Below are 27,249 nucleotides of genomic sequence, written 5' to 3'. Positions count from 1 at the left end.
GGAATAATTGCATGGGATCCCCAATAGCCATAGTGTCAGTGATCTGGGCACCTACTTAAATGTTTTACACATGTCCTTTGGCCCTACCTGGCCTTGATGCTGGATTTCTATTTTACCATGGATTGCTGCTGGACTCACTTGACTTTGAGACTTGATAGGTACAATTATACTCATCTCATGAGAAAAACCTGATCACTTGGTGCCCTCTGGTTAAGTTCTGTCTTCCAGGGCTCAGATGCATGGCCAGACCTAATTTTCCAAAGCTGTGTAATTCTCTACTGTATATGCATGTCATGCTCCAGAACTACAGGGTTTGCTTTGTAGTTTTCTTTCTGTGTTTATAAAGTCTACAGTGCATCTTTTTGTACTATTGACTCCTTCAATCCCAATTGAGTCTATCAGATCATTTATCCCAAGTGGTGGGACTGTCTTTTCCCCAGCCTGAACCTCCTGCAGAGACCTTTTCTGCCCTAGTCCCCACTGAAAGTTTATAGCCTTTCATGTCACCTAGCATAGGGACTGGGGCATTATTCCTATGTTGTTGGAATGTGTTGCCTCCAGTTTTAAGAGGGCTGCTAGGCATTGCGCTTTCTTCTTTGTGGATGCAAGGTGCCACAATTTTCCTTTTATTTTTGAGGAGGATAAGCTTAGTATTTTCTTGAACATTCGGCCTCCCAAAACTATTCAAGTGACAGGTCCCTTAATCTTCATAGGGTTTATCTTTTCTTTGGTGACATGTGTCTTATGAGGTTTTTAGCATGCTCATCTTAACCATTTATTCAACCATTTCAGGATGTAGCATCAATGTACTGAATCAATGAATTGTTTTGTGCGATGTCCTGATATCTTTGGGATATATTATGATAAAGAGTAAGAGAGGCCAGAGATTCACTGTGCAATAGACTATCTCAATTGCTCATATGCAAATTCTGGCTGAAACTGAGCAAATTAACACAAGCCAAAATACGACCCTGATCACATCCCACCTTAATTTAGAGACCATCTCCAGAACAGATTTTTGAACATTGAACACTAGTGACCAAAGACCAGAGGAATTGTGGGATGATATCAGGAACATCGCACATTAAGAAAGCAAAAGGTCATTACAGTGAATATCAGAAAAGACTCTGAAACATGCTTTTAAATATAGAGTAGCTAAAGGGAATGGCAGAAATTATGAAGTAAAGGAACTGAACAGAAAATTTCAAAGGGCAATTTGAGAAGGCATAGTAAAGCATTAGAGTAAGATGTGTAGAATGTCCTAGAGTTAGAAAACCTAAAGGGAAGAACAGCATTTCTCAAGCTGAAAGAACTGAAGACAAAATTCAAGCCTTGATTTGCAATATTGAAGAATTCTATGGGAAAAATAGTGAATGATGCAGGATACATCAAAAGAAGATGGAAGGAATATACAGAATCATTGTACCAAAAAGAATTAGTTGTTACTCAACCATTTCAGAATGTAGCATATGATTAGGAGTACATGATATTGAAAGAAGTCCAAGCTGTACTGAAGGCACTGGGAAATACAAGGCTCCAGGAATTGATGGTCTACACATTGAAATGCTGGAAATACTTACTAGTCTATGCTAAGAAATTTGGAAGACAACTGCCTAACCCACCTACTGGAAGAGATCATATTTGTGCCCATTTCAAAGAAAGGCTTCCTTATAGTATGTTGAAATTACAGAACAGTCTCATTGATGGAATCCTGGTGTGGTGCGGCAGGATAATGCACTGGACCACAAGGTCAATTTGAACCAAAAGACCAGTTGTTAAAACTCACAAGCCACTCCTCGGAAACCCTACACAGGGTCACCATGAGTCAGAACCGATTTGACAGCACTTAACAACATCATTGATATCACATGCAAGTATAATTTTACTGAGATAATTAAAAAGTTGTTGCTGCAACATATTGACAGGAAGCTGCCAGAATTTCAACCAAATTCAGAAGCCCCCTGGCTTTAAGATATAAGATATAAGGTTGACAGTTGGAACCCACCAGCAGATCTGCAGGAGAAAGATGTTGCAGTCAGCTCACTTAAGAGGTTACAGCCTAGGTAACCTTATCTGGCAGTTCTGCTTTGTCATGTAGGGTTACTATCGTTTCAACTTGATGACAGTGTTTTTATGTTTTGTTTTTGAATATTTTGTATATATGAGGAACTCTGCTCATGCAGTGATTAAAGTGCTCAGCTGCTAGCCAAAAGATCAGTGGTTTGAACCCACCAGCCACTCTGCAGGAGAAGATGTGATATGGTCTCCTTTTGTAATGATTTACAGTTGTGGAAACCATATGGGTCAGTTTTAATCTGTCCTATAGGATCATTATGAGTTAGAATGGACTCAACAGCATTGAGTTTGGTTTTATATGTGTATGTGTATTATATATGTAGACTCCTGATGTCAGGCTATAGGTTAAGCACTGGAATATGAACCACAAGGTCAGCGGTTCAAAACCACCAGCTGCTCCTTGTAAACTCTATGCAGGGTCGCTATGAGTCAGAACTGATTTGACAGCACTTACCAATAGGTGGGACGCATATGTTCCAAAGAGTCTCTTGTCCTGGGATTGCTGGGCACTTGGAAATAGCAACAGCATTATATATGTACATATGTAATATACATATATATTTATCTATCTAATTCTTTTCTTTAAGCTATGGTATCTTTCTTTAGACCCAGCAAGATAAATACAATAAACACTGTTTTTTGCATCAGTAAGTGTTGGTTGAAATCTTAATTATTCTATATTTATTTGATCATGTGTAAAAAATTATAATATCCATGAAATTAGGGATTTTGTCCACTGTGTTCACTGCTGTATTTGTTATGTGACTACTTTGTATTTAAGTTGAAGGACCAATGCAACTATTAAGTTGAAATTTTTTAAATGTCTTTTCCATTTTTATAATTCCATATTTTATCTAAGTTAACAGCGGGTAATATGGATCCTGAAGATGTCTTTTCTTATTGTAATGTAATACTTTTATATTCTGTATTTGATATAATTAGTGGTCTAATGTTAAAATGAGTTATTGTTTTATCATGATTTATTACAGGTCATCTATAAAGGAGATGATGTTCAGCACATATACAGTGGTGCACTGAATAGAAAGCAAATTTTGAAAGTATTTATATTTAGGAATTTATGATTAAATTTTTGTCAGAGTATCATAGCAATTTTTTTTTTTTTTAAATTTCTAGAGGACCACAGACCTATACCCTGATATATTTCCTGAAAACAAGCGATCACAGACGTTTTCATAAGACTTTAGTGTCTGTATGCACAGAATACATTTTCAAGGTTCTCCAAGAATGCACAGACTCCTGGAACATCTTTAAAATTAAGGAATGTCAGGACTCAGAGAGAGAGATGGGATACTGAGTAGCCAACACCAGGAGTGTGTAAGGATAGACCCTCTTGTGACAAGAGAAAATAAAGTGTTGGCTTGTTTGGTAAGATAATGGAGAGTAACAACGGCAGGCAGTAGGTTGCTATTGGCTGATATGCTGGATGAAAAAAGCCAGTGGAACCCCTATGAATTTTATCCTGTTACTTCTCTGAATAATTTTACCTTGTTGTTGTTAAATGCCCTCGAGTTGATTCCAACCCATAGCAACCCTGTATAGGGTTTCCAAGGACCTTAGGGTCAGAGAAAAAGAGGAAGACCCCCAGCGAGATGGATTGGCAGTATGGTATCATCAGTGGGCTCAAGCATAACAGCAATTGTGAGGTTGGCCCAGGACCGTGCAGTGTTTCATTCTGTTGTGCATAGGGTTGCTATGAGTCAGTACCAATTCGATGGCACCTAACAACAACAACAACATGGTTTGCAGACTTGTCATTTTAGGTAAACTGAGGTAGGGTACTACTAATGACAATATTCCCATGCAGACCACTTCTTAATGTGTATAAATTTTTTTAAAGATTATCTAATAAAGCAACTGGGGGAGGACCCCACTTAATGCCAATCTTAGACAGAAAGAAAGATGCTGCGTACTAGGTGATTATATTTCCAGTCCTTCATTTTGCTCTCTTCTTTGAAGAACTGTTGAAGAAGAACAGAAGAAAATCGATTTTGAGGAAATTAAATATTCTTATGAAACAGAATGATGGTTTTTAAAACAAGGGGAAAGTGGGTTAAATGTATGCTAATTACGAGCTGTGCCTTGTTCTGCTCGCTGACTCCAGGTCTGTGCCTTTCTCGCTGTTCTTTCTCTGCTGCCCGCAATTTTAAATATTTTAAAGAGCAGATGTGCCCTGGTTATGGATTCTGTGTAAATGTTGATGCGCGCTGTATACAGAATGTGGGCCGCGTACCATGCTCTGTTGACATTATCCTCTATTGCTTAGCTTCAGACAGTAAAGTCCTGACATGTGCGGCTGTGTGGAGGATGCCGAAGGAATTGGAATCAGGCAGTCATGAATCCCCTGATGATTCATCAAGCACCACGCAGACCCTGGAGCTACTCTGTTACCTTGACAACACAGCCCATGGCAACATGGCCTGGTAGGATTCTGCATATTTTATACGCCTAGAATAAGCCTGAAGGTTAGACGGGTGCTCGAGTTTGTACAAAATTTATATTGCAGAAGCTACATTATACACTTTAAAAAACTTCTTTCTTTTAAAGAAGGGTACAAATTGATATTTTTTTTCCCTTCGTCCCAGTTGTTTTCTAGATTAGCAGCATGGGAATCCTATCCTAGACGTAGTAGGAGAGTCTGTGTCCTGCTCGGTTTCCTTTCATCTACAGGAAGTGTTGTACACAGTGCCCTGACACAATAAGAACACAAGTCAATCACTGTATAACACTTAATTTCTAGATGGCTTTTTAGCTTTGAAAATAGACTTTCATTCAGAAAATTTACACATAATTTATTTTTACTCATGACTTTAAGTTGAAGGCTTATAGTTTCTTTTTTCTATGAACTAAATGTGAATACACTATGTGCCTACTCATGGCATATCCCCAAGTACTCCATGTCTTCATTCTCATGTTTATCCCCCCCTCCCCCGGATCTGTCATATTGAGTATCAGAGGACTGAGATGTAAAACTCCTTCACTATGTGTTCCCTGGCCAATTGCTGTATAAATGTTGTGATAAAAGATTTTACTGTATCCGTCTACCAGGCAGCTACCTGGTAAGCATTAAGAGGCCCTCCTCAGAATACTGTTTCACCTTATAGCTGAAATAATTGAAGTCTAGGTAAATTTAGAAGTCCTGGTGTGGCGCTGTGGGTTAAAGCACTAGACTGCAAAGTCAGTTTGAACTGCAAGGTTGGCAGTTCAAGCTCACCAACTACTCTTTGGAAACTCTATACAGGGTCTCTATGGGTCGAAACCGAATCAATGACACTTAACAACAGCAACAAGGTAAGTTTAGGATTCCTGGTATGACACTGTAAGATCAGCAATTGGCTTCAAACTACAAGGTCAGCATTTCAAACCTACAGCAGCTGCTCCTTGGAAGCCCTATACGGGGTCACTATGAGTCAGAGCCAATTCAACGACACTTAACAGCAACAACAGGTATATTTAAGAAGCCATGTTTTCTAAAACGGACTGTGGGAACTCAACATTGCTATGGGTGTTTAGGAATATGAAAACGTTTGGGGAGGTGTGTGTGTGTATCTATGAGAAAGAGATCATTATCCTCTGCAAGGTTTAGTCTGCCCTAGTTAACTTTACCAATTCAGTGTAATTCAGCAGATATTTAGTAAGCACCTGCTGTACCATGCCAGACTCTAAGGATACAAGGTAAATAAGTCAGGCTTATGTGGGGAGACCAGTAATGTAGAATAGGCTGTGATATATACCAACATCATATGAACTGTGTGTTATGGGCCCCAGGTGAAGGAGTAGTTAACTTTTACAAGGAGGAGTTGAAAAGGGATTCACTTTGGACTTGGAACTTAAGGAGTGATTCAGGTTTCCATCTTTATAATTTTGATGTTGAAACAGTAAAAGAGAACAATGCTTCAGATAGAACATGAACTTCTGGTGACTCCTGGAACGCATTATGTATTGTTGTTGTTAAGTGCTATCAAGTAGGTGCCAATACATAGCAACCTTGTACAGGGTTCCAAGGAGTGGCTGGTGAGTTTGAGCTGCCAGCCTTGTGGTTCTCAGTCCATGCTGATCCTGATGTATAGTCTGTGATAAATTTTCTTTTATAATTAGTATGCTACGACCATGTTAGTAATCATTTCTCTTTACAGAAGTATATTGGATATTAAAGTCATACCCAGTCTTGAAGGCACATGAGAAGCTGTCAGGCCCCAAGAGATATTACCTAGACTACAAGCTGACTTCACAAAGTTCATGGAAAAATGAAGTGAAAAAATAATGGAAGTTTTCCACAAAGTTTTAAGCCCCGTTGTATATCATTTTACTGCCGAAATTCAGGATGATTCTGACTTTTGTTGTCACCATCTATGTGCAAATTAAACATCAACATTAAGATTTTCACATTTCAAACAATAACCACATTTTCCAGCAAACAAATGTGAGTGTGTGTGTTTTTGTGTGCCTGAATGTAAGCATGTCTTTTTTCCAGTAGATATCTGGATCTCAAGAAGGAGAGATGAATAAGACATAGTCCAGGTTAGCAGTCAGTTTGGTAAGGTTAGCATATACAGTGTTGTGAAGCAAGCGCAAAGCTAGAGGTGAGCTCAGAGAACCGAGTTTGGTCCTCCCGTGGGATCAGGAGATAAATAAGGAGGGAGGGACTGTCAGACTATTTCCCCCAACTTCCCATATTGGTTCAATATTCTATAAACTATGTTGTTGTTAAGTGCCTTCAAGTCGTTTCCGACCCATTGTTGTTGTTGTCAGGTGCCATCGAGTCAGAACCGACTCATAACGACCCCATGCACAGCAGAACAAAACAATGTCCTATCCTGGGCCAGCCTCACTACCACTGCCACACTTGATGCCATCAATGATGCCACCTGGCTGACCCATCTCTTTGGGGGTCTTCCTCTTTTTCTCTGACCCTCCACCCTACCCAGCATGACATCCTTCTCCAGCAACTGTTCTCTCTGGACAATGTGTCCAAAGTAGGAGAGACGAAGCTTAGCGACCCTATATATAGGGTTTCTAAGGAGCAGCTGGTGAGCTTGAACCGCCAACCTTGCAGTTCAAACAGCTTTGCAGTCTGGCACATTAACCCACAGCGCCACACCAGGACTCAGCATGCCACCTATCCATGTGTATGTTTTGTTGTTGAGATGAATATTAGTTTAATATGCTAACCATATTGAAAGGAGTTCTGGTAGAATAGTGGTTACAAGTCGGGCTGCTAACTTCAAGGTCAGCAGTTCGAAACTAGCAGCTGTTCTGCGGGAGAAAGATAAGTCTTTCTGCTCCTGTAAGGATTTACAGCCCCGGAAACCCTAATCAGGGTTGCTATTAGTTAGAACCAACTCCACAGCACATAACCACCAACCCTGTTGAGTGATGCAGAAAGCATCAAAAGAGGATGGAAAGAATACACATACCACTGTACCAAAAAGAAATGGTCGATGTTCAAGAATTTCAAGAGGTAGCATGTGATCAAGAGCCTGTGATAGTGAAAGCAGAAGTCCAAGGCCACTGAAGGCATTGGCAAGGAGCAAAGCTTCAGGAATTGATGGAATACTAATTGAAATACTTCAACAAACCATTTCAGTACTGTCGACACACACTCATCTATGCCAAGAAATTTGGACGACAGCCACCTGGCCAGCTGATTAGGAGAGAGCCATATATGTGCCCATTCCGAAGAGAGGTGACCCAACAGAATGTGGATATTATCAGAAAATATCATTAATATCACATGTCAGTAAAATTTTTCTAAAGGTAATTCAAAAGGGCTGCAAGAATACATGGACAGGTAACTGCCAGAAACTCAAGCTGGATTCAGAAGGGGATGTGGAAAGAGGGATATCATTGCTGATGTCAGGTGGATCTTGGCTGAAAGCAGAGAATAGAAAGAATGCCTGTGCTTTATATACTATTGCAGAGGCTTTCAACTGTGTGGATCATGACAAGCTATGGATAACATTGCAAGAATGGGTATTCCAGAACACTTGATTGTGCATATGAGGAACCTGTACATAGACCAAGAGGCAGTGATTTGAACAGAACTTGGGGATACTAAATGGCTTAAATTCAGGAAAAGTGTGTGCCAGGGTTGCATTCTTTAAGCATACTTACTCAGTCTATATGCTGAGCAAATAATCTGAGAAGCTAGATTATATGAAGGAAAGCCTGGTATCAGAATTGGAGGAAGACTCATTAACTACCTATGGTATGCAAAGGATACTACCTTGCTTACTGAAAGTGAAAAGGACTTAAAATCCTGATTTATGAAGATCAAAGACCACAGCCTTGCGAATGGATTGCATCTCAATGAAAAGAAAGTCTTCACCACTTGGCAAGTACATAGCATGATAAATGGAACAAAGGTTGAAGTTGTCAAAGACTTTGTTTTGCTTGGATTACTACCAACACTCATGAAGACAACAGCCAATAAATCAAACGACATGTTACATTGGGCACATCTGCTGCTGAAGACCTCTTTAAAGTGTTCAAGAGCTAGGATGTCAGTTTGATGACTAGGGTGCACCTGACCCAAGCCATGGTATTTTCAATCACCACATATGCATGTGGAAGTTGGACAGTGAATAAGGGAGACCTTAGAGGAATTGATGCATTTGAGTTATGGTGTTGGAGAAGAACATTAAAAGTACCATGGACTGCCAGATCAGTAAACGAATCTGTTTGGGAACAAGCACAGCCAGAATGCTCCTTCAAGGCCAGATGGTGAGACTTTGTCTCTCCTACTATGGAACTGTTATCAGTAGGGACCTGGAGAAGGGCATAATACTTGGTAAAGTGGAGGCTCAGCACAAAAGAGGAAGACCTTTAAGAATTTGGATTGGCACCGTGGCAACAGCCTTGGGCTCAAGTGTAACAATTGTGAGGATGTTTTGTTCTGTTGTGCATATGGTCACTATGAGTAGGAACTGACTCGGTGGCAACTAGCAATGACATTAAATAAGAGATATTTCTGTCTTCCAGTGACTGGGAATTAAGCAGAAGTACACACTTTGGCACACCCTTGTATTGTCTTTACCTCCTGTTAATGAAAGCAGCAAAGGCTTAGGAAGGAGATTATAAAAGGTTTTATGATAAAGTACATTCAATTTAAACATTAATCAGATATGTTCCAAAGCTAGGCTGCTTAAGGAGCAGAATGAGCATTGGACTGGGAAACACAAAACCTGATTTTTTTTCTTTTTCCCTTGCTCTTATGTAGTGATAGAAACTCAGAAAATTCACTCATTTCACTAGACCAGTTTCTTTATGTGAAAAATGGAGATACTGTTTCACAATTATTGTTTTATCTACTACATGATGTAGGGTGTGTGTGGTATATATTTGTTAAGATTAATTATGAAAGTAAGAAAATGGAAGGTTTGGCATAATGTTCCCACCGATCCCTTTTAACCCTAATTTTCTAACAATCTGCACTGTGGGGAAGGTGGCTCCTCGCCCCTCTCAGGGAAGTTAAGCTATAGGAGTCACCGCTTAACTCAAACCACTTACATCATTGTTGATGATGAAAGGGCTTGCAGCTTCTTTGCTCAGATACCATCTCTTCAGAGCGGTCTTTCTTAATCATTCTGTCTAAAAGAATCATTACTTCACCCACCGCTCCTGACTTTTATCATTTTATCCAATGTAATAGCAGTTTTCACTATTTGATATTATGTTACCTCACTTTATGCTTATGTGTTATCTCCTGTTAGACTACTGTTAAGTTTTCTTAGGGGAAGGACTTTGTCAACTTCAATTATGTATTCTCAGAACCAAAAACTGCCCAGCACCAAGTAGGCACTCCACGTATTAGAATGAAAAATGAATTAATTATATCAATAACGATAATATTGACTCATTGCTTTGAGCTGGACCTCACTCTAAGGGCTTTACATGCATTCACTCATTTATTTTTCACAATGATACTATAAGGTTTTGTTGTTGTTAAGAGCTGTTGAGTCAGTTTCCAACTCATAACGACCCTGTGTAGGATTTCCGAGGAGCAGCTAGTAAGCTTGAACTACCGCACTTGCACTGCAAACCAACCTTGCAGTCCAGTGCATTAACCCGCAGCGCCACACCAGGACTCCAAGGTCCAATTATTATCCCTGTTTTACAGATAACATGACAGGTCCAGCGAGTTTAAGTAGCTCCTGAGTGTACAACTGAGATTGATAACTAAGCAGTCTGACGTTAGAACTCCAGAAATACCTATCATTGTATCATAACATCCTGAATAAATAAAATTAAAGCGGCTCTTTGTGGTAAACAAGTTGTGATTTGTAAGTTGTTTTAGATGCTGAGTATAAGCCTAGTTTAATCAGTATAAGTTTTGAGAACGTTTTTTAAGATCTTTAAGCTAGCCCTTTTTAGAAAACAAGTACAAGTAGATAATGTTTTATATCAAAATTACTTATTTTGAAGGCAATAAAGCCACCTTTTTCTAACCTAATTCATCCTCTCCAATCTTGATTGATTTCCTCAGTCAACTCGTGGTTTTTCCTTTTTAGGCAGAAGTGATGACCTGTGAGATCTCTGTTGATTGCTAACTGGAAATATAACTTTGTTTTATTTCTGTTTACGTCTCAGTTTCCTCATGTGTAAAATTGGGGGTGATTGTAAATCACCCCTTATGTGTTTTTTTCAGCTCTAAGTGTATTAGATGCAATAGCTTCCCACATTTACTCAGTGTCACATAACTTTTCTAAATAAATCGAATAATGGGTAACAGAATCTCTGCCTTCACTGCCTGTAGTATTTTAATGTATGACAAACAGGTTCCTCTGACAAAGGCAGCCTACCTTGAGCAAGAGTAGGAATGTACGGCCATGAGACATGATCTTAGAATGTTCTGGCCCAAAAGGGCTTTTGATATCATCTAGATTAATTCCCTCAATGGTTTTCGTCAGCTCACCAGACAGCTGGCTGCCTGCCCGAGTAGAATGTATTGAAGCCATCGACAATGCTTTTACTGATTGGTACACATATGTTATAATGTCTTCAACTTTTTCCAATATGTCTTATCCTATTATATTTGAGGTTATGTTTGTAAGTTTTATTAAAGAAACCGAGGCTAAAAAGAAGTTAATCCCAGTGTCACACATGTAATTGATAACACTTTTTCACTTTTCAGGGATAGATAAAGAATGTCTCCTTGAAACTCTGTATATTGTTTGTGGTTTTTCTTCTATAAAGAATTAGTTTCTCCTTGAATCTATTATTGAACTGATAGCTGAATGCATTTTAATAATATATACAGTGTATATATTGATAGTGAGACCTGCTGAATTCTCTGTTCGCTAGCACTTTATACCTATCTAATGCTAATACTAACCTCTTTTGGAGCCCTGATAAAAAGGAGGTTTCCTGGAACTCTACAGGTAAGAAGGTGGTAATTATTTTCTGAGAGTATCATTCTCTTGTGTCAGCTCATTGTGGTGTTGTGATGCTGAGTCTCTGCGATGCATCATCATCACAATTGTTTCGATGCCTGATTAGCCACATGGTTCTCCATCTTCTTTTGATGATAAAGAGGCTCTCCCGCTGTTAAAAAGTTATGTACCTTAGCTGTAGATTAATGCTTCCCTGCCAGTTCCTGGAAGCAGAGTCAAAATAATAGAAACTCCAGTGTATTGTTGTTGTGCTCTATTTCCCAAATAGTGTTTCATGAGTAGTCATACAAATTGCCTTGTTTCTTGGATGATGAAAATCTCCTTTAAAGGAGAAGTTACTAAAATCAGTAATCAGTAGCTTTCTAGGCATGGAAGTAAAATTAATGAGAGTCAACTGCATCTTCTTCCTGACTCCCATTGCCGTGATCCAGAATATGAAGGAGTCCATATTGCACTGGAGTTAAGCAGTACTGTATTTAGCGCACCAAATGTTTCTCTAATGGCATGCCGAACGCCCATGACACTTCTACACAGCAACCCAGCTAACCTCTGATTCCTTAGACACCTTTTTCTTTAAAAAAACAAGCTTTTCACTGTGACTTGAGTGAAGGCTTACATACAGCATCATCAGTGTCACATTCAACAAATCATACACTTTGTTTCATCTTAATAGTCATGATTCCTTGCATGTAACAGCAGTTATACTGCTTCTTTCCTATGGTTCCTGTTTCCATTTCACCCACCTTCCCATCCCTTGTCAACTTTTGATTTTGAATGATTTGACTATTGATTTTGAATGAGTGTCCTTTTGATTTTGAATGATTTGACTATTCCAACATTCATAGTGAGCATGCCTTACGAGTGCTGTTGTCCCCTATATACCTATCTACTGCTTAGCTGAAAGTTGAGCCAGGAGGCTAAGTTCCTTTCCGGAACTGAAGGGTGGTCGATGGCCATAGTCTCAGGTACTTCCAGTCTTCTTTTTGACTAGTAAGCCTTGCCTCTGTTTTTTCTTCCTAATAATTCTGAGTTTTGTTGCATATATTCTGCCACTCTAGCTGGCACCCTCTAATTTGATCCCATGCAGAGCAGTTGGTCGTGGTAGCTATACCTTAGACGCCCATTCATAAGCTTGTAAGATCCCAGACGTTACTCACCAAAGTAAGTTGTAGAACATTGTCTTTATGGATTATGTTGTACCAGTTAACCATGGTGTCCCCTCGAGACCGTGGTCCTGAGCCCCCAGGCCCAGGAATTCATTACCTTAAGATGTTTTGAGAATATTCATGAAGTTTTGCCTGCTATATGATTCACCACATTCACAGATGTGTTTGCAGGAAAGATAAATACCCATGTACCAATATCCTTTTTCAGATACTTATATATGTGTGGGATATATATGTGTGTGTAGTGTGGATATATATGAGTGTGTGTGGGATATATAGATATAGATGTTGCTAAATGCTGTTGAGTCATTTCCTACTCATAGCAACCCTGTATAGAGTTTCTAAGGAGTGGCTGGTGAATTTGAACCACTGACCTTGCACTTCAAACCGATCTTGCCACACCAGACTCTGAGGGTGGTGGTGGTGGTTATGTTCCAACTCATAGTGACCCTGTACAGGGTTTCTGAGGCTATAAATCTTTATAGGAGCAGAAAGCCCCATTTTTCTCCTGCAGAACAGCTGGTAGTTTCCAGCTGCTGACTGAGGTTCACAGCCCGATTCATAACCACTATGCTACCAGAGACTCTGAGGATAGCTGGGTAGAGTCACGGACAGAGGCATAGGCTGAATAGGTATTGGAAGATGTAGATACATATATATATATATCCTCTGTCCATGTATCTACCTGCAGAACATTATTGTTCCATGGTTGTGTATATGTTACTACCTGACCTTCGACATCTTTGAGGAACACATATCCTTTAAGTGGAGGTAGAAGTAAATATCATCCTGAAATGTGAGACAGACTGAGAATGTTTAGGAATATTTGGAAAGCTGGATATAATGCACAATGTGCAGATCTGAGAGTAAGTAGAAAGTACTCCTAGTAGGGTTCCAGTTTATCCATGCAAGGGTTTATTCCACCCTGAATGTGTTTAAATATGTCTCTACATTCTACAATCAGTGGATAATTGAAGATAAATTCTCTCAGTAATATGCTAATTTTAGTTTTGTTAGGGTGCTTTAAGAAAAAACTTCAGTCAAAGTAATGGCTTCTGAGGGGATCTTCTGGGCTAGTTAAACTCACAACAGAGTCAGCCGTGACAATGCCAACTCTTGTTCTTTGAGAGGAGCAAGCGCTACCCTGTGAGAATTTCACTGGGAAACCTTACTACATCTACCTTACAGCCCTGATCTTATCCCTTCAGATTTTCTATTAGTTCCTGAAACACAATAAACATTGAAAAGGAGCACGATTTCAGTTCCTTGAGGAAAACTAGTACTGTGAATTCACTTGATACGACTTTTCTGTTCAAAGTCTTCTGAAGTTCTGCCAAATGATTCACCATGCAAATAGGGTGTACAGCACTCTGATGCCAGGATTCTTTAGTTTTGCCATCCTGCAAAGTTTAAAAAGAGTCATCTTAGAAGCAGGAGCAGACAATTCCAGGACCATCACGAAAGAAGACGCATGAGTGACCTGGGAGATCCCTACCTAGAAAAACGGGATGCTAGAGACTGCGGCATAGAAAGAGCATAGACCGTGTAAAGCTGAATGCCTATGGGTAAGAGACACATTTTTCAAAAGATGTCTTTTGGGCATTTATAGACTGGCAAATGGAGCTTTGTAGCACTTGCCTGAGCAGAGCAGAGGCTGAGGGACCACATGTCTAAGGCCAAAGACAAGAGCGAGACATACCTGCAGTAGGGCAGAGAAAAGGCATTCCTAATGGGAGTACTGCTGCATGCAGAATTGTTTCTGATCTTGAATTGTACCTTGTTCATTTCCTTAATATACCCCATAATTGTGAGTATTGTCTCTGAGGAGAGAACGCCATGGAATCGATTGTTGGTGTCAGAAAAGGGTAAAGAAATCTGTAGGGTAGAAGCATGTCTGACCTCTGCCTCACAGGAATTGGCCTTGGGCTGAAATTGATTATCCTTCACCTTGTGAAGCTAGAGAAAGTTAGAGATGGCCTCCCTACCATTTTTGGAATGCCCAAACTGCCATTTTAACATGGTGTAATTCGAAAAGCACAGCATTGTTTGAAGAATGGTTAGAAATATGGAAACATTGCTTTCAGAAGTATATCAACAACCTTGATGGAGGATATATTGATAAACAGCAACTGCATATTATTGTATTTTTATTTTATAAGCATTTCTATAATTTTGTTGCAATCTTTTTTTACTTATATAACCATCTGGGAAGATTCAAGATACAAAAATCTAAACATATAGTATAGAAAGTATGGATAATTATGGTGCAAGATAAATTTTTATCCTAAGAATTTATTTCAGGATTCCATTAAATAATACAGTTCAACAGTGTATTTTAGTTGATCCTATTATAAAGCAGCTGTAGTCCTGGTGACTGTAGGAGAGTCAAGGTCTATGGTTCAAACTTACCAGTTGTTCCTTGGAAAACCCTATACTGGGTTGCTTTGAGCTAGTAACAACTCGATGACACTTAACAACAACAGCATTATAAATCAAATGGATATTTTCCAGCACACATCTTAGACAAATAGAAGCATGCCAATGTATGCTTATCAAATGGAATAGTTTAGAGTACTTCAAAGTACTATTTATGATTGTTTTAAACTTGAAGTTTAAATAGTAAAAATGTATTAAACCTGAAGCTATAAAGCTGAGTGTGAGAATTTTTAACTACAGTTGCTATTACTTCTACTTTTAAAAACTGGTATGGAGCAGAAGAAGCAGTCAATCCTGCTACTCAGAATTTAGGGGCTTTGTTTTATTTCAAAAGTTATTCTGATTTAAAAGCTAACTTTAAACTTTCTGAGAAGGCACACAAAGACGTATGCTTGAATTGATTAAACTTGCCCTCCTAAGAGTGAAGATAATCAGCCTGTATCATTTTGACTTCCTCTCTTCTACCTAAGTAGTAGGCAGAACCTCTGAAGTGAAAGACAGCATGCCACCATGGACCTGTGTTGTCTAACAGCCTTGGAGAGGACATATGGTGTAAAAGGTACCAGAACAGCTATAAGCATGGCTGTTGATTGGATAGTCTCAATGACTGTAATGACTGGTATAAAATTTATTCCCTAAATGACTGTCCTGAGCCCTGACTCCAGTCTTCTAGCTATCACTGGAATCAGAGGATAGAAAAAATGGAGATTCATGTGAATGCGCCATGGTCTGGGACGAACCATTAAAATTGTATCTGTAGTCAACCACATTTATCTTGAACCTTTTCTGCCAGAAGGGGTGGACTAGATGATTTTTTAAAAAAATGTTTTATTGTGAATTATGTGATAGTTTACATGGGAGAACATTAGTTTTACATTCATCCTATCGTATATCATTTCATTGTTATGGTTACAATCCCCTCCTTGCATCATCAACCAACCAAAGGCTATATACTACAAGCCTGACCCCGGTCGTCAGCACACAGTCCCTCTCCCTCTCTGTGTCTAAAGTCCCCAACTGCTCCATCTCTCCACGTCATCTTCTCTGCCTCCATCTCAGGCATCACTTCTTATCTGGGTAGGGTCCCGCTTTCTGCTTGTCTCCCTTGATGGTCCCAGGGACCTCCGCTCCTAGGCTGAAAAGTTAATCGCTCCCCTCCTTGCTACAAAACATCTACCTTTACATTTCCAACCCCAACAATCAGTCCTGATAACAATTACTCACTGTTGTATCACAAGAGACCCATGTGCATTTCGTTTCATCAGCCCCACCTAGACAGATTGTATACTACTCAGTGGAGATTCTACCTTCCTTCACGCCCTCTGAATCTAGGTTCCCTCTTGAAAGCTTGTAAGCCAGTCACTTCTTGCCTTTTTAGCCCCACCCCCGCCCCATTTTTGGTAGCCAATGGTGGACTAGATGATTTTTGTTTTTTGTTTTTTTTTTATTTATTTTTTTTCCCGTCTTCAATAAATACATTTTTTTTTTTTCTTTTCTTCTATTCTTAGTTTGGGAATGTTTGTTTCTGTTGAACCATGCACATATACTATGAAATATTACTACTATATGTTAAACTAAGCTGCTAACTTTTATTGTTAGTCTACACACACACATGAACAAATATGAAAACAGAAACAAAAGCTTTTTCTCTCATGTAAAGCCTGTATTTGACCTTTGCTTTTTATATGAATGGAAATGGAGGGGTGTTTTTGGTTCCTAGAGCAATGCGTTTGTCCATGTCAGCAATATCTGAATAATACAGACTTTCTAATAGCTAAACCACCCCGTGTCAAAAGTTACATACTCAGCTGTCAGAAAAGCTAACCAGGTAGTGTATAAATATGATTTTGTTATTGGGACTATTCCATGTTTCATAAAAAGAGTTCTTTATGTGTACAAATTTGATCTTAGTGTACTTTTTGACTCTCAAATGTCTTCTTCTTACAAAAGTAAAAATTATAAAAAAAGAAAGAGAGAGAGACCAGGCTTACTGGTCAGAACCAAGACTATGGCCCTCAACTACCCTTCAGATCTGGAATGGAACTTACCATTACAGCCCAATTTTTAACCAAGTAGTTGTTGTTAAGTGTCGTCGAGTCGATTCCCACCCATAGCGACCCTGACCTTGTATAGGGTTTCCAAGGAGTAGCTGGTGAACTTGAACCACCTACTTTGCAGTTCAAACGACTTTATATTCTGACACATTAGCCCACAGCGCCATACCAGGAGTCCAACTGAGCAAAAGAGCACCATTTAACCAAAAAAAGGATAAAGTTAGCAAGAGATGGGAAGGAGAATGAAAAGGAAATAGTACTACAGGGAGGAAGTGGGAAAACTATTGTTACATGGAGGGGATTGAAATCATTGAGGTGAAGCAAAGTGTATGATTTATTGAATATAAATCTGATGATCTTGTCTGTAATTACAACCTTCACTCAATTCACAACAAAAAGTTTCAAAATTTTTTCTTCTTTTTTAATTCTTATAGCATGCGTAGAAATCTGTTATGTTTTCTATTATGAGTTTTCGAGTAGAAATAAATAAATAATATTGCCACATACGTCTTAAGAGAGTGATTTATAAGCTGAAAAAAATAATTTGATACATCATTTTTAAGACTTTTTAAAATATAACTGATAGCCATTGACTTAATCCCTATCTCATACATATATTTCTTTCTTAAGATTTTCCCTTTTTTCAGTACAATAATAAAGTTTAAGTTTTAGAATATGCCTGGAATAAATCATCTTAACACAAGGAATCATTTTGTTTTTTAAATTCTCTGTATTCTAATAGCTTCTGATTGCTGCCTTATGCATAATATGTAGTAGTAGTTTCCTACATTTTAGGAGTTGTATTACTCTGTTTATGACCAAGAGCTGATTGTGTTGAAGGAAGAAGCCCAAGCTGTACTGAAGGCATTGGTAAAAAACAAGGTTCCAGTAATTGAAGGAATACAAATGGAAATGTTTCAACAAACCAAATCAGTGATGGAAGCATTCACTCTCCTATCCCAAGAAATTTGTAAGGCAGCTACTGGACCAACCAATTGGAAAATATCCATATTTTTACATATCCAAAAGAAAGGATCCAACTGATTGTAGAATTCATCAAATGATATCATTAATATCACATGCAAGTAAAATTGTGCTGAAGATAATTAAAACATGGTTTACCAATACACAGTGTGAGCTGCCAGAAATTCAAGGCAGATTTAGATGAGGACGTGGAAAGAGGGATATCATTGCTGATGTCGGATGGATCTTTACTGAAAGCAGAGAATAAGAGAAAGTTTGTATGTGTTTTATTGACTATGCAAAGACATTTAACTGTGTGAATCATAACAAACTGTGGATGATATTTCAGAGAACGAGAATTCCGGAACACTTAATTGTGCTCATGAGGAAACTGTTACATAAACTAAGAAGCAATTGTTCAAACAAAACAAGGGGATACTGGACGGTTTAAAATAAGGAAAGATATGCACCAATGTTGTATCCTTTCCCCATACTTCATCAGCCTGTATACTGAGCAAATAATCTGAATCGTTGGATTATATGAAGAAGAATGTGGCTTCAGGATTAGAGGAAGACTCATTAACAACCTGGGATATACAGATAACACAACCTTGCTTGCTAGAAACAAAGAGGATTTGAAATGCTCACTAATGAACATCAAAGACTACAGTTTTCAGTGTGGATTGCATCTCATGTAAAGAAAAGGAAAAATTTCACAACTGAACCAATAAAGAACATCATAATCCACAGAAAAGATTTGAAGTTGTTAAGGACTTCATTTTCATTGGATCCACAATCAGTGCTCATGGAAACGGCAGTCAAGAAACCAGTCAACATATTGCATTAGACAGATCTGCTTCAAAAGACCTCTTTAATGTGTTAAAGAGAAAATGTGTCACTTTGAGGACTAAGGTACACCTGACCTGAGCTATGATATTTCAATTGGATAATGAATACGGAAGACCTTAGAAGAATTGCTGCATTTGAATTATGGTGTTAGCAAAGAATTTGGAAGTACTATGAACTGAAAACAGATCTGTCTTGGAAAAAGTAGTTAGAATGCCCCTAAGAAGTGAGGATGATGAAGCTTTGTGTCCTTATTTTGGACTTGTCAGGAGGGACCAGTCTCTGAAGAAGAACATCATGCCTGGTAAAGTGGAGAGTCAGTTAGAAAGGGGAAGACCATCAGAGTGACGGATTAACAAAATGGCAGCAAGAAGGGGCTCAAACATAACAATTGTGAAGATGTCAGTAGGACTAGGCAGTATTGGTTCTGTTGTCCGTATGGTTGATATGAGTTGGAACTAACTGTGTGGTACCTAACAACAACATTCCCCACTCACTCATTGCCATCAAGTCATTTCCGACTATTAGTGATCAGAAAAGGGGGAGGCTGGTAGTTTGGAACTGCAGACTTTAAGGTTAGCAGTCTAGTACTACTTATCCTATAACACCACCAGGACTCCTCACAAATGCTCTGTTTGATTTTATGGTATCTCAGCTTTCCCAGCGGAATCCCAATTGGGAATATGTAAACACGTGTAATTATGTAAATTTAGATTAACTTTACATTACTGTTGGTTGGAGAGTTCCCTAGTATCCCTAGAGACCAAATGTGAAATTCCTAGGGTTTTGAATCATTCATTTTGGAATCACCTATTGAAGAAGGAGTCCTGGTGTGACACTGTGGGTTGATGCACTACACTGCAGAATCACTTTGAACTGCAAGGTCTGTGGTTCAAGCTCAGCAGCTGCAAACCCTATACAGGGTTGCTATGGGTTGGAACCCACTCAAAGGCACTTAACAACAACAACAATTGAAGAAGAGGCTTACATATTTTGTTTGATCAGCATGGAATATGCCAAATTCGAACCATTATTTCTCTTATTAACCATTATTTTCTTGTGAAATTCCTCAGTGGAGTTTAGGTGTTTTGTTGTTGTTGTTTTATTTGCTCATTTTGTTTAATTTGGCTTTATGTACAGAAATAGCCATTTGTATGTGTTTTCTTTTCAATGATTATGAAAGAATACGTTGTTGGTGTTGAGTTCCGTTGAGTAGATTCTGACTTATAGCAACCCTGTTATAGAGTTTCTGAGTGTGAGAAGTTCTCAAGATGGCCCATCTTCAGAAATATAAAGGGCTCATTAGATTGCTAGACCAGGCAGACATAGATTGTTGGTTTACATCCAGGGATATGAAAGTAGGATGAATTGGGGGAATGGAGGAAAGAAATCTGTTCTAGGACCTAGGAACTTTAAATAAGAATTAAGACCATGGGTGAGCCATTTTGGCTTCTTTGGGTGGGATGAAAAAAACAGGAGGTGCCAGTAGAATTGTAAATGGGGAACTGGAAGTGGAGGAAGGGCTTTTTAGAGACAGGGGATTAAAACTGTTCACGGGCCAGCCATTCTGCTCTTCTGCTGGTGTCTACTGGGTTGGGTGCCTGATTTTGCAAATTCAATAAAGAAAACCTCTATCTCACTAAAATGAGTAAAGATTGAATTGCTTGAGCATTTGTCTGTATGGACAATGTTTCTCACATGAGGACCAGCTGGTGGGTTTGAACTGCCGACCTTGTGGTTTGAAGCCCAGTGCTGATTCACAGCACCACACCAGAAGTCCATGAAGGAATATAGCATAGTCGTGGGAGAAAGATGAGGCTTTCTGCTCCCGTAAAGATTTACAGCCTCAGAAACCCTGTACAGGGTCGCTATGGGTCGGAATTGACACAATGGCACTTAACAACAACAACATATTAGGTAGATGCTACTTTATTCTTTACTTGTTAATGTAATTTTGTGTCCTCTGAAATTCACAGTTGAAGAGTGATAAACAGAAAAGTGTTATGATTTTTATGAAAAGAAATATATTTAGTTTAGCGTAGCAAATATGGCAGAAATTCTAGATTGTTTTTATGTTTATAGCCCTAGTTCCATTGTGATGATCCATGATAAAATACAATTTATCTTTTTATTGTTCTCTGCATACTCCACTTATTCCAAGGTATGTTACAAACAGTGATGATTACAGGGATTTGTACCTATAAAATAACAGCAGTTATTTTCAAGTATATCAGCCATGGATAAATAATGAAATATAAGATAAAGGCACTCTCCTTATAGTAAATAAATTTCCTCAGGTATTAGGTTCCATGTAATATCTAGTATCTTATTTACATTATACTTCTTTGTAAATAATTTAGAGAAGCTTTACTTTTAGGAAGGCTCTTATAGCACTTGCAAGTGTGCTATTTTTTAAATGCCTTGGAGAAGAAAGAGATTTTTATTGGTTTATGAAATTGAAGCATCTTATGTGAATATCTGGAGTCCTGGTGTGGCACTGTGTGTTAATGCACTGGACTGCAAAGTCAGTTTGAACCATAATGTCATTGATTCACACTCACCAGCTACTCCTGGGAAACCCTATACAGAGTTGCTATGGGTTGGAACTGACTAGATGGCACTTATCAGGAGTCCTGGTATGGTGCTGCAGCATAAGCACTCCACCTCAAGGTTGGTTTGAACTGCAAGGTTGGCAGTTCAAATTCACCAGCTGCTCCAAGGAAACCCTATACAGGGTTGCTATGAGCTGGAACCAACTTAATGACACTTAATAACAATATATGCTATTTAGAAGGTCATAACCAAAACATGGTGTACATAAAAGTAAAATAATATAATAGGAAAAGGATGTACTATGCAAATACTAACTCAAGAAACCTGATGGAGTTACATAGGTACCATATAAAATACACACTAATGAAAGCTGCATTAGCTAGTAATAAAGAGGATAATTTCATAATGATATAAGGTTCAGTTCAGCAGGAAGAAAGAACAATTTTAAATTTGTGTTTACTTAAGAGATAGTAGCATATGATAAAGAGCCAATGATTCTGTGGGAAGAAGTCCAAGGTGCACTGAAGACTTTGGAAAACAGCTAGGCTCCAGGAATTGATGGAATCTACGTTGAGATCTTTCGGTTAACTGATGCAGCACTGGAGGCACTCACTCATGTATGCAAAGTAATTTGGAAAACAGTCACCTGGCCAACTGATTGGAATAAATCCATACTTGTGCCCATTCCAAACAGAAGTGACCCAATGGAATGCAGAAATCATTGAACATTATCATTACTATCACATGCAAGTAAAATTTTGTTAAAGATAATTTTGAAATGTCTACAACAGTACACTGACGAACTGCCAGAGGTTCAAGCCAGATTCTGAAGAGGATGTCTTGGCTGAAAGCAGAGCATACCAGAAAGATGTTTGTTGTTGTTAAGTGCCGTTGAGCTGGTTCCAACTCTCAAGGACCTTGTATAGGGTTTCTGAGAAGCAGCTGGTGAGTTTGAACCACCGACCTTGAAGTTCAAATGACCTTGAGGTCCAATGATTTATGTCTGGTAGCATAGTGGTTAGGAATCAGGCTGCTAACCTCAAGATCGGCAGCTCAAAACTACCAGCCGTTCCACGGGAGAAAGATGAGTCTTTCTGCTCTCATAAAGATTTACAACCTCAGAAATCCTGTGCAGGATCACTATGAGTCGGAACCGACTCCACAGTACTTAACACCACCACCACAGTAATGTTTTATTGACTACATAAAGACTTTCTTTCGACTGTGTGGATCGTGACAAACTGTGGACAACATTGCAGTGTTTTGGAGCACTTGATTGTGCTCATGAGAAACCTGTACAAGAGGCATCTGTATGCTGAGCAAATAATTCAAGAACCTGAATTATATGAAGAAGAACATGGCTTTAGGACTGGAGGAAGACTCATTAACAACCTATGATATGCCAATGATGCAATCTTGCTTTCTAAAAGTGAAGAGAAGTTTAAGCACTTACTGATGAAGATCAAAGACTATGACCTTCAGAATGGCTTGTACCTCAATATAAATAAAACAGAAATGCTCACCACTGTACCAATAATGGAGAAAAGATTGAAGTTGTCAAAGACTTCATTTTGCTTGGATCCACTATCAACACTTACGGAAACAGCAGTCAAGAAATCAAACAGCATGTTGTATTAGGCAAATCTATGTAAGATGTCCTCAAAGTGTCCAAGAGCAAAGGTGTTAGTCTGAGGACTAAGGTGCGCCTGACCTAAGCCATGGCATTTTCAATAGCCTCATATGCACGTGAAAGTTGGACAAGGAATAAGGAAGACTGTGGAGGAATTGATACATTTGAGTTAGAGGTTGGAGGAGAATATTAAAAGTATCATGCACTGCCCGAAGAACCAACAAATCTGTGTTGCAAGAATGCTCCTTAGAAACCAGGATGCCAAGACCCCATCTCTCATGCTTTGGACATATTATAAGGAGGGACAGTACGTGGAGAAGATCATCATGCTTGGTAAAGTGGAGAGTCAGCAAAAAAAAAGTAAGACCTCAATGAGGTTGGCACAGTGGCAGCAGCAATTGGCTCAAGCATAACAATTGTGCGGATGGCACAGGACCAAACAGTGTTTTATTATGTTGTGCATAGGGTTGCTATGAGTTGGAACTGACTCAATGGCACCTAACAACAACAACAAGAAGAAATATATAAAGCAAAAGTTAACAGAACTTTAAGGAGAAATAGCCAAATTACAGATACACAATGTGGAATTTTCAACACATGGCTTTCAGACAAAATTATCAGTGAAATATAAAAGAGTTGAACAACTGAATTAACTTGCCCCACTGGCCATATGTAAAACAAAACCTAACAATTGCAGAAAAGCAATACATAGAAGTTTAACTTTTTTTAAAATTTAAGTCATTGATAGTACTAAGTTCAGCTTGGTTGTAAATTTATTCAGTTGAATGTGTTATTAAAATTAAGAGGACTTCTCTGGTTATTTATACTGAATCATATTGTGCCCTATATTAAATGATATGCACAATATGATTCAGAAAGAAAGTACTCTGATAGCAATTTTCCTTTCTGCTTCAGTTCTCCTTTCAGAAAATCTCTAGGTCTTCTTGAGTGCAATCATTTTTGAGACGTTGTAAATGTGTATGTGATTATGAAGTTTGTATTTTGTGTTTTAGAAGTTGCTGGGAAGAAGTAAGATGTCACATTTTCTGTGTCATAGTTCTCTAGTTTTATAATCTACATCTGTATAACTTGCTGTGATTGAGAACATCTTCAGAACATTCATTGACTTCTCTCCTTGGATTCTCACAATAAACCTATTGGATAAAAGAAAAATGAGGCCAGAAAGGTATAATGAATTCATTCAAAAACCCGTAATGAACCAGTAATGAAACTAATACTAAAAGTCTGGGACAGCTAAAATCCAGAAGTCCTTATTCTGTTTTGCCTCCTCATGTCTGTAGATAGTGAAACTGAGTCTTAAATCTTGCAGTAGTTTTTTTGTTTGTTTGTTTTTCTGTTTTGTTATTGTTACTGTTGTTAAGTACAATCTAGTCAGCTCTGACTCATAATGATCCTGTATAGGGTTTCTGAGGATTTGCTGATCAGTTTGAACTGCTGACCATATGGTTCAAACCAACCTTGTGGTCCAGTGATTATCCTACAGCACCACACCAGGAATCCTTTTCCATGTATTTAAAAAAAAAAATACGTTGCAATACAAACTTCGACTATTGTAAGTACATAATGTATTTCCCTTTGTATGTGTAATCATGGACATATAAATAACAGAAATTGTTTTCTTAAAGAAAGTGAACTTAAGTTTTCTGTTTGTACAGAATCTTTCCTTCAGTGTTCTTGTAGTCTTCAAACATACTTTAGACTAATTTGAAAATGGAAAATGCATGAGCTTTCTCATCTACCCTAGGAATGGTTAGCTATGTGCTTGCTTTCTCCTTGTCTTTTAAAAGGCAAGTTAGCAAATTGTCAGTGACATAATTAATATAAGTTAACTGAAGTACTTACTTTTTTCCTTCTCCTATTAATATTTGGAATCTCTGGATCATTCAAATTAGCATGGCAAGATTAACGCTTATGGCATATAAAAGTCATATGAGTTTTATTTCTGTTTAAACTCATATAATTCAGCAATTTTGAATATGAATATTCCCAAATCTAAGTAGAATCCATGTGTCACACTGTGGGATAAAGCACTGGACTGCAAGGTCAGTTTGAACCACAAAGTAGGTGATTCAAACTCACCAGGCACTCCTTGGAAACAGGGTCACTATGAATCAGAGCTGGCTCAATGACACTTAACAACAAAAATGGGATATATTCAGAAGCATCCATGAATTTGTGTCCTATAGACAGACTTCTCGCAGGTCAGTTTGAACCATAAGTTCAGCAGTTATCACCTACCAGCTGTTTCTTGGAAACCCTATACAGGGTGGTTATGAGTCAGAACTGACTCAACAACACTTATTACCAACAACAGACTCCTGGTGTGGTGTTGTAGAAGCAGCACTGTTCTGTGAACCAAAAGATCAGCAGTTCAAACCCACCAGCTGCTCCTTAGAAACACTATATGAGGTCTCTGAGTCAGAACTGACTCCATGGCACTTACCAAAAACAACAAAAGTCTTTCCTAGTCAACTTCCCAAATTGAGCATTTCTTTTATGAGAAATTCTTCAATTTAAGTGGTTGATTGGTGGTTGTGTGTCATGTAGATGGTTCTGACTCATAGCAACCCTTTATAAGATTTCTGACACTGTAAATATGTATAGGAGCAGAAATCCTCATCTTTCTCCCACAGAGATGCTGGTGGAAACTGCTGACTTTGAGGGTTAGCACCTCAACTCATAGCTCACTATGTTACCTGGCCTACTTATATGACAGTTAATATGAATCTAAACATGAGCGTTTAACTCATGGTCGTATGTTATATTATGTTCTAAATAAAGGCTTTAGTTTCAATTAGCCTGATATAATTGTGTGTGTGTCTGTAATTCAAAAGTAGCTAAATTAAAATTTGGTTATCTTTCTCAGTCATCTTTATTTTTTCCTTTATCAGCTTATTTTGAAACTCAGTTTAGACATCCAGTCTCTCTGTGTTTTTTCTTCAGTCTTTGACATGTACTCATTCTACCCCCTGTGCCCCACTGTTGTTTTTGTTAAGTACCATCAAGTCGTTTCCGACCCATAGTGACCCTGTATAGGGTTTCCGAGGAGCAGCTGGTGAGCTTGAACCACTGACCTTGCAGTTCAAATGGATTTACAGTCTGGTGCATTAACCCACAGCACCACACCAGGACTCCGTTCCCCACTGTGGAGTCTCTGTGTTTTTTCTTCAGTCTTTGACATGTACTCATTCTACCCCCTGTGCCCCACTGTTGTTTTTGTTAAGTACCATCAAGTCGTTTCCGACCCATAGTGACCCTGTATAGGGTTTCCGAGGAGCAGCTGGTGAGCTTGAACCACTGACCTTGCAGTTCAAATGGATTTACAGTCTGGTGCATTAACCCACAGCACCACACCAGGACTCCGTTCCCCACTGTGGAGCACCATAATATCGCCGAGAGCATCCTCCGGGTCTCTTTTGCTCCATTGGAACAGTGTTAATGGTACCCAACTCTAGTGTTAGTGTTGCATCAAACTGTTTTCTTGGAAGTATAGGGACCTAAGCTGTCTTTCAAAGCAAAGTGATCTGAGTAAACATACCTGGAACTAAGATATTGTTTGTTTGTGTGTGAGGGGGGTTGGGGACAGGGAGAGGTTGTGGGGAGACCGAAGAAGGGAAGTGGAGAAAAAAAGAAGAGACAGACAGGAGCAGAGTTAATTGTCCATTCTGTATATTAGTCTTTTTAAAAGAATTTCAAAAAACAAAACAAAGCAAAACAAAATCCTCCTGTGTAAGAGACACTTAGAACACAGGAGCTGAATCACCTGTGCATGTGACAATAACTCCCAGAGCTTTAGAATTTTATCAAACCTCCAAAGAAATATCTTCTATGTGATGCTTGACTAACTTTAGGATGGAAGACCACTAGAGGATCCAGATGCTGCAGAAAATGATGTTGTTGATTCAGGATCCCAAGCTTCTGGCCATGAAGTATGGATACAACAGCGAAACATGGTTGTTTGATGCCTTCAGAATATATTAAAAAATTCGCTTTGTAATCTCTCTAGGTTCTCTCTCTATATATAAATTTCTAAATTTTATGTATGTGTGTATATATATTCTTAACCACTACGCTAATGGGAGTCCTGGTGTGGC

The 27,249-nt window shown here is 38.6% G+C and overlaps 1 protein-coding gene across 1 annotated transcript in view; it reads left to right on the top strand.

Annotated features, from left to right (window-relative positions):
• The window catches only part of TSSC1 (tumor suppressing subtransferable candidate 1), a 260,535-nt gene that overhangs the window by 162,235 nt on the left and 71,051 nt on the right, over positions 1-27,249 (top strand). The window contains exon 5 of the mRNA XM_006863996.1: positions 4,361-4,517. Coding sequence (XP_006864058.1) covers positions 4,361-4,517 — 157 coding nt within the window. The remainder of the gene's footprint in view (positions 1-4,360; positions 4,518-27,249) is intronic.

This window comes from Chrysochloris asiatica, unplaced genomic scaffold (assembly GCF_000296735.1).
Source record: "Chrysochloris asiatica unplaced genomic scaffold, ChrAsi1.0 scaffold00058, whole genome shotgun sequence".
NCBI lineage: Eukaryota > Metazoa > Chordata > Mammalia > Afrosoricida > Chrysochloridae > Chrysochloris > Chrysochloris asiatica.
Note: the sequence above shows the minus strand (reverse complement) of the source record. Positions and strands in the feature narration are given on the sequence as shown.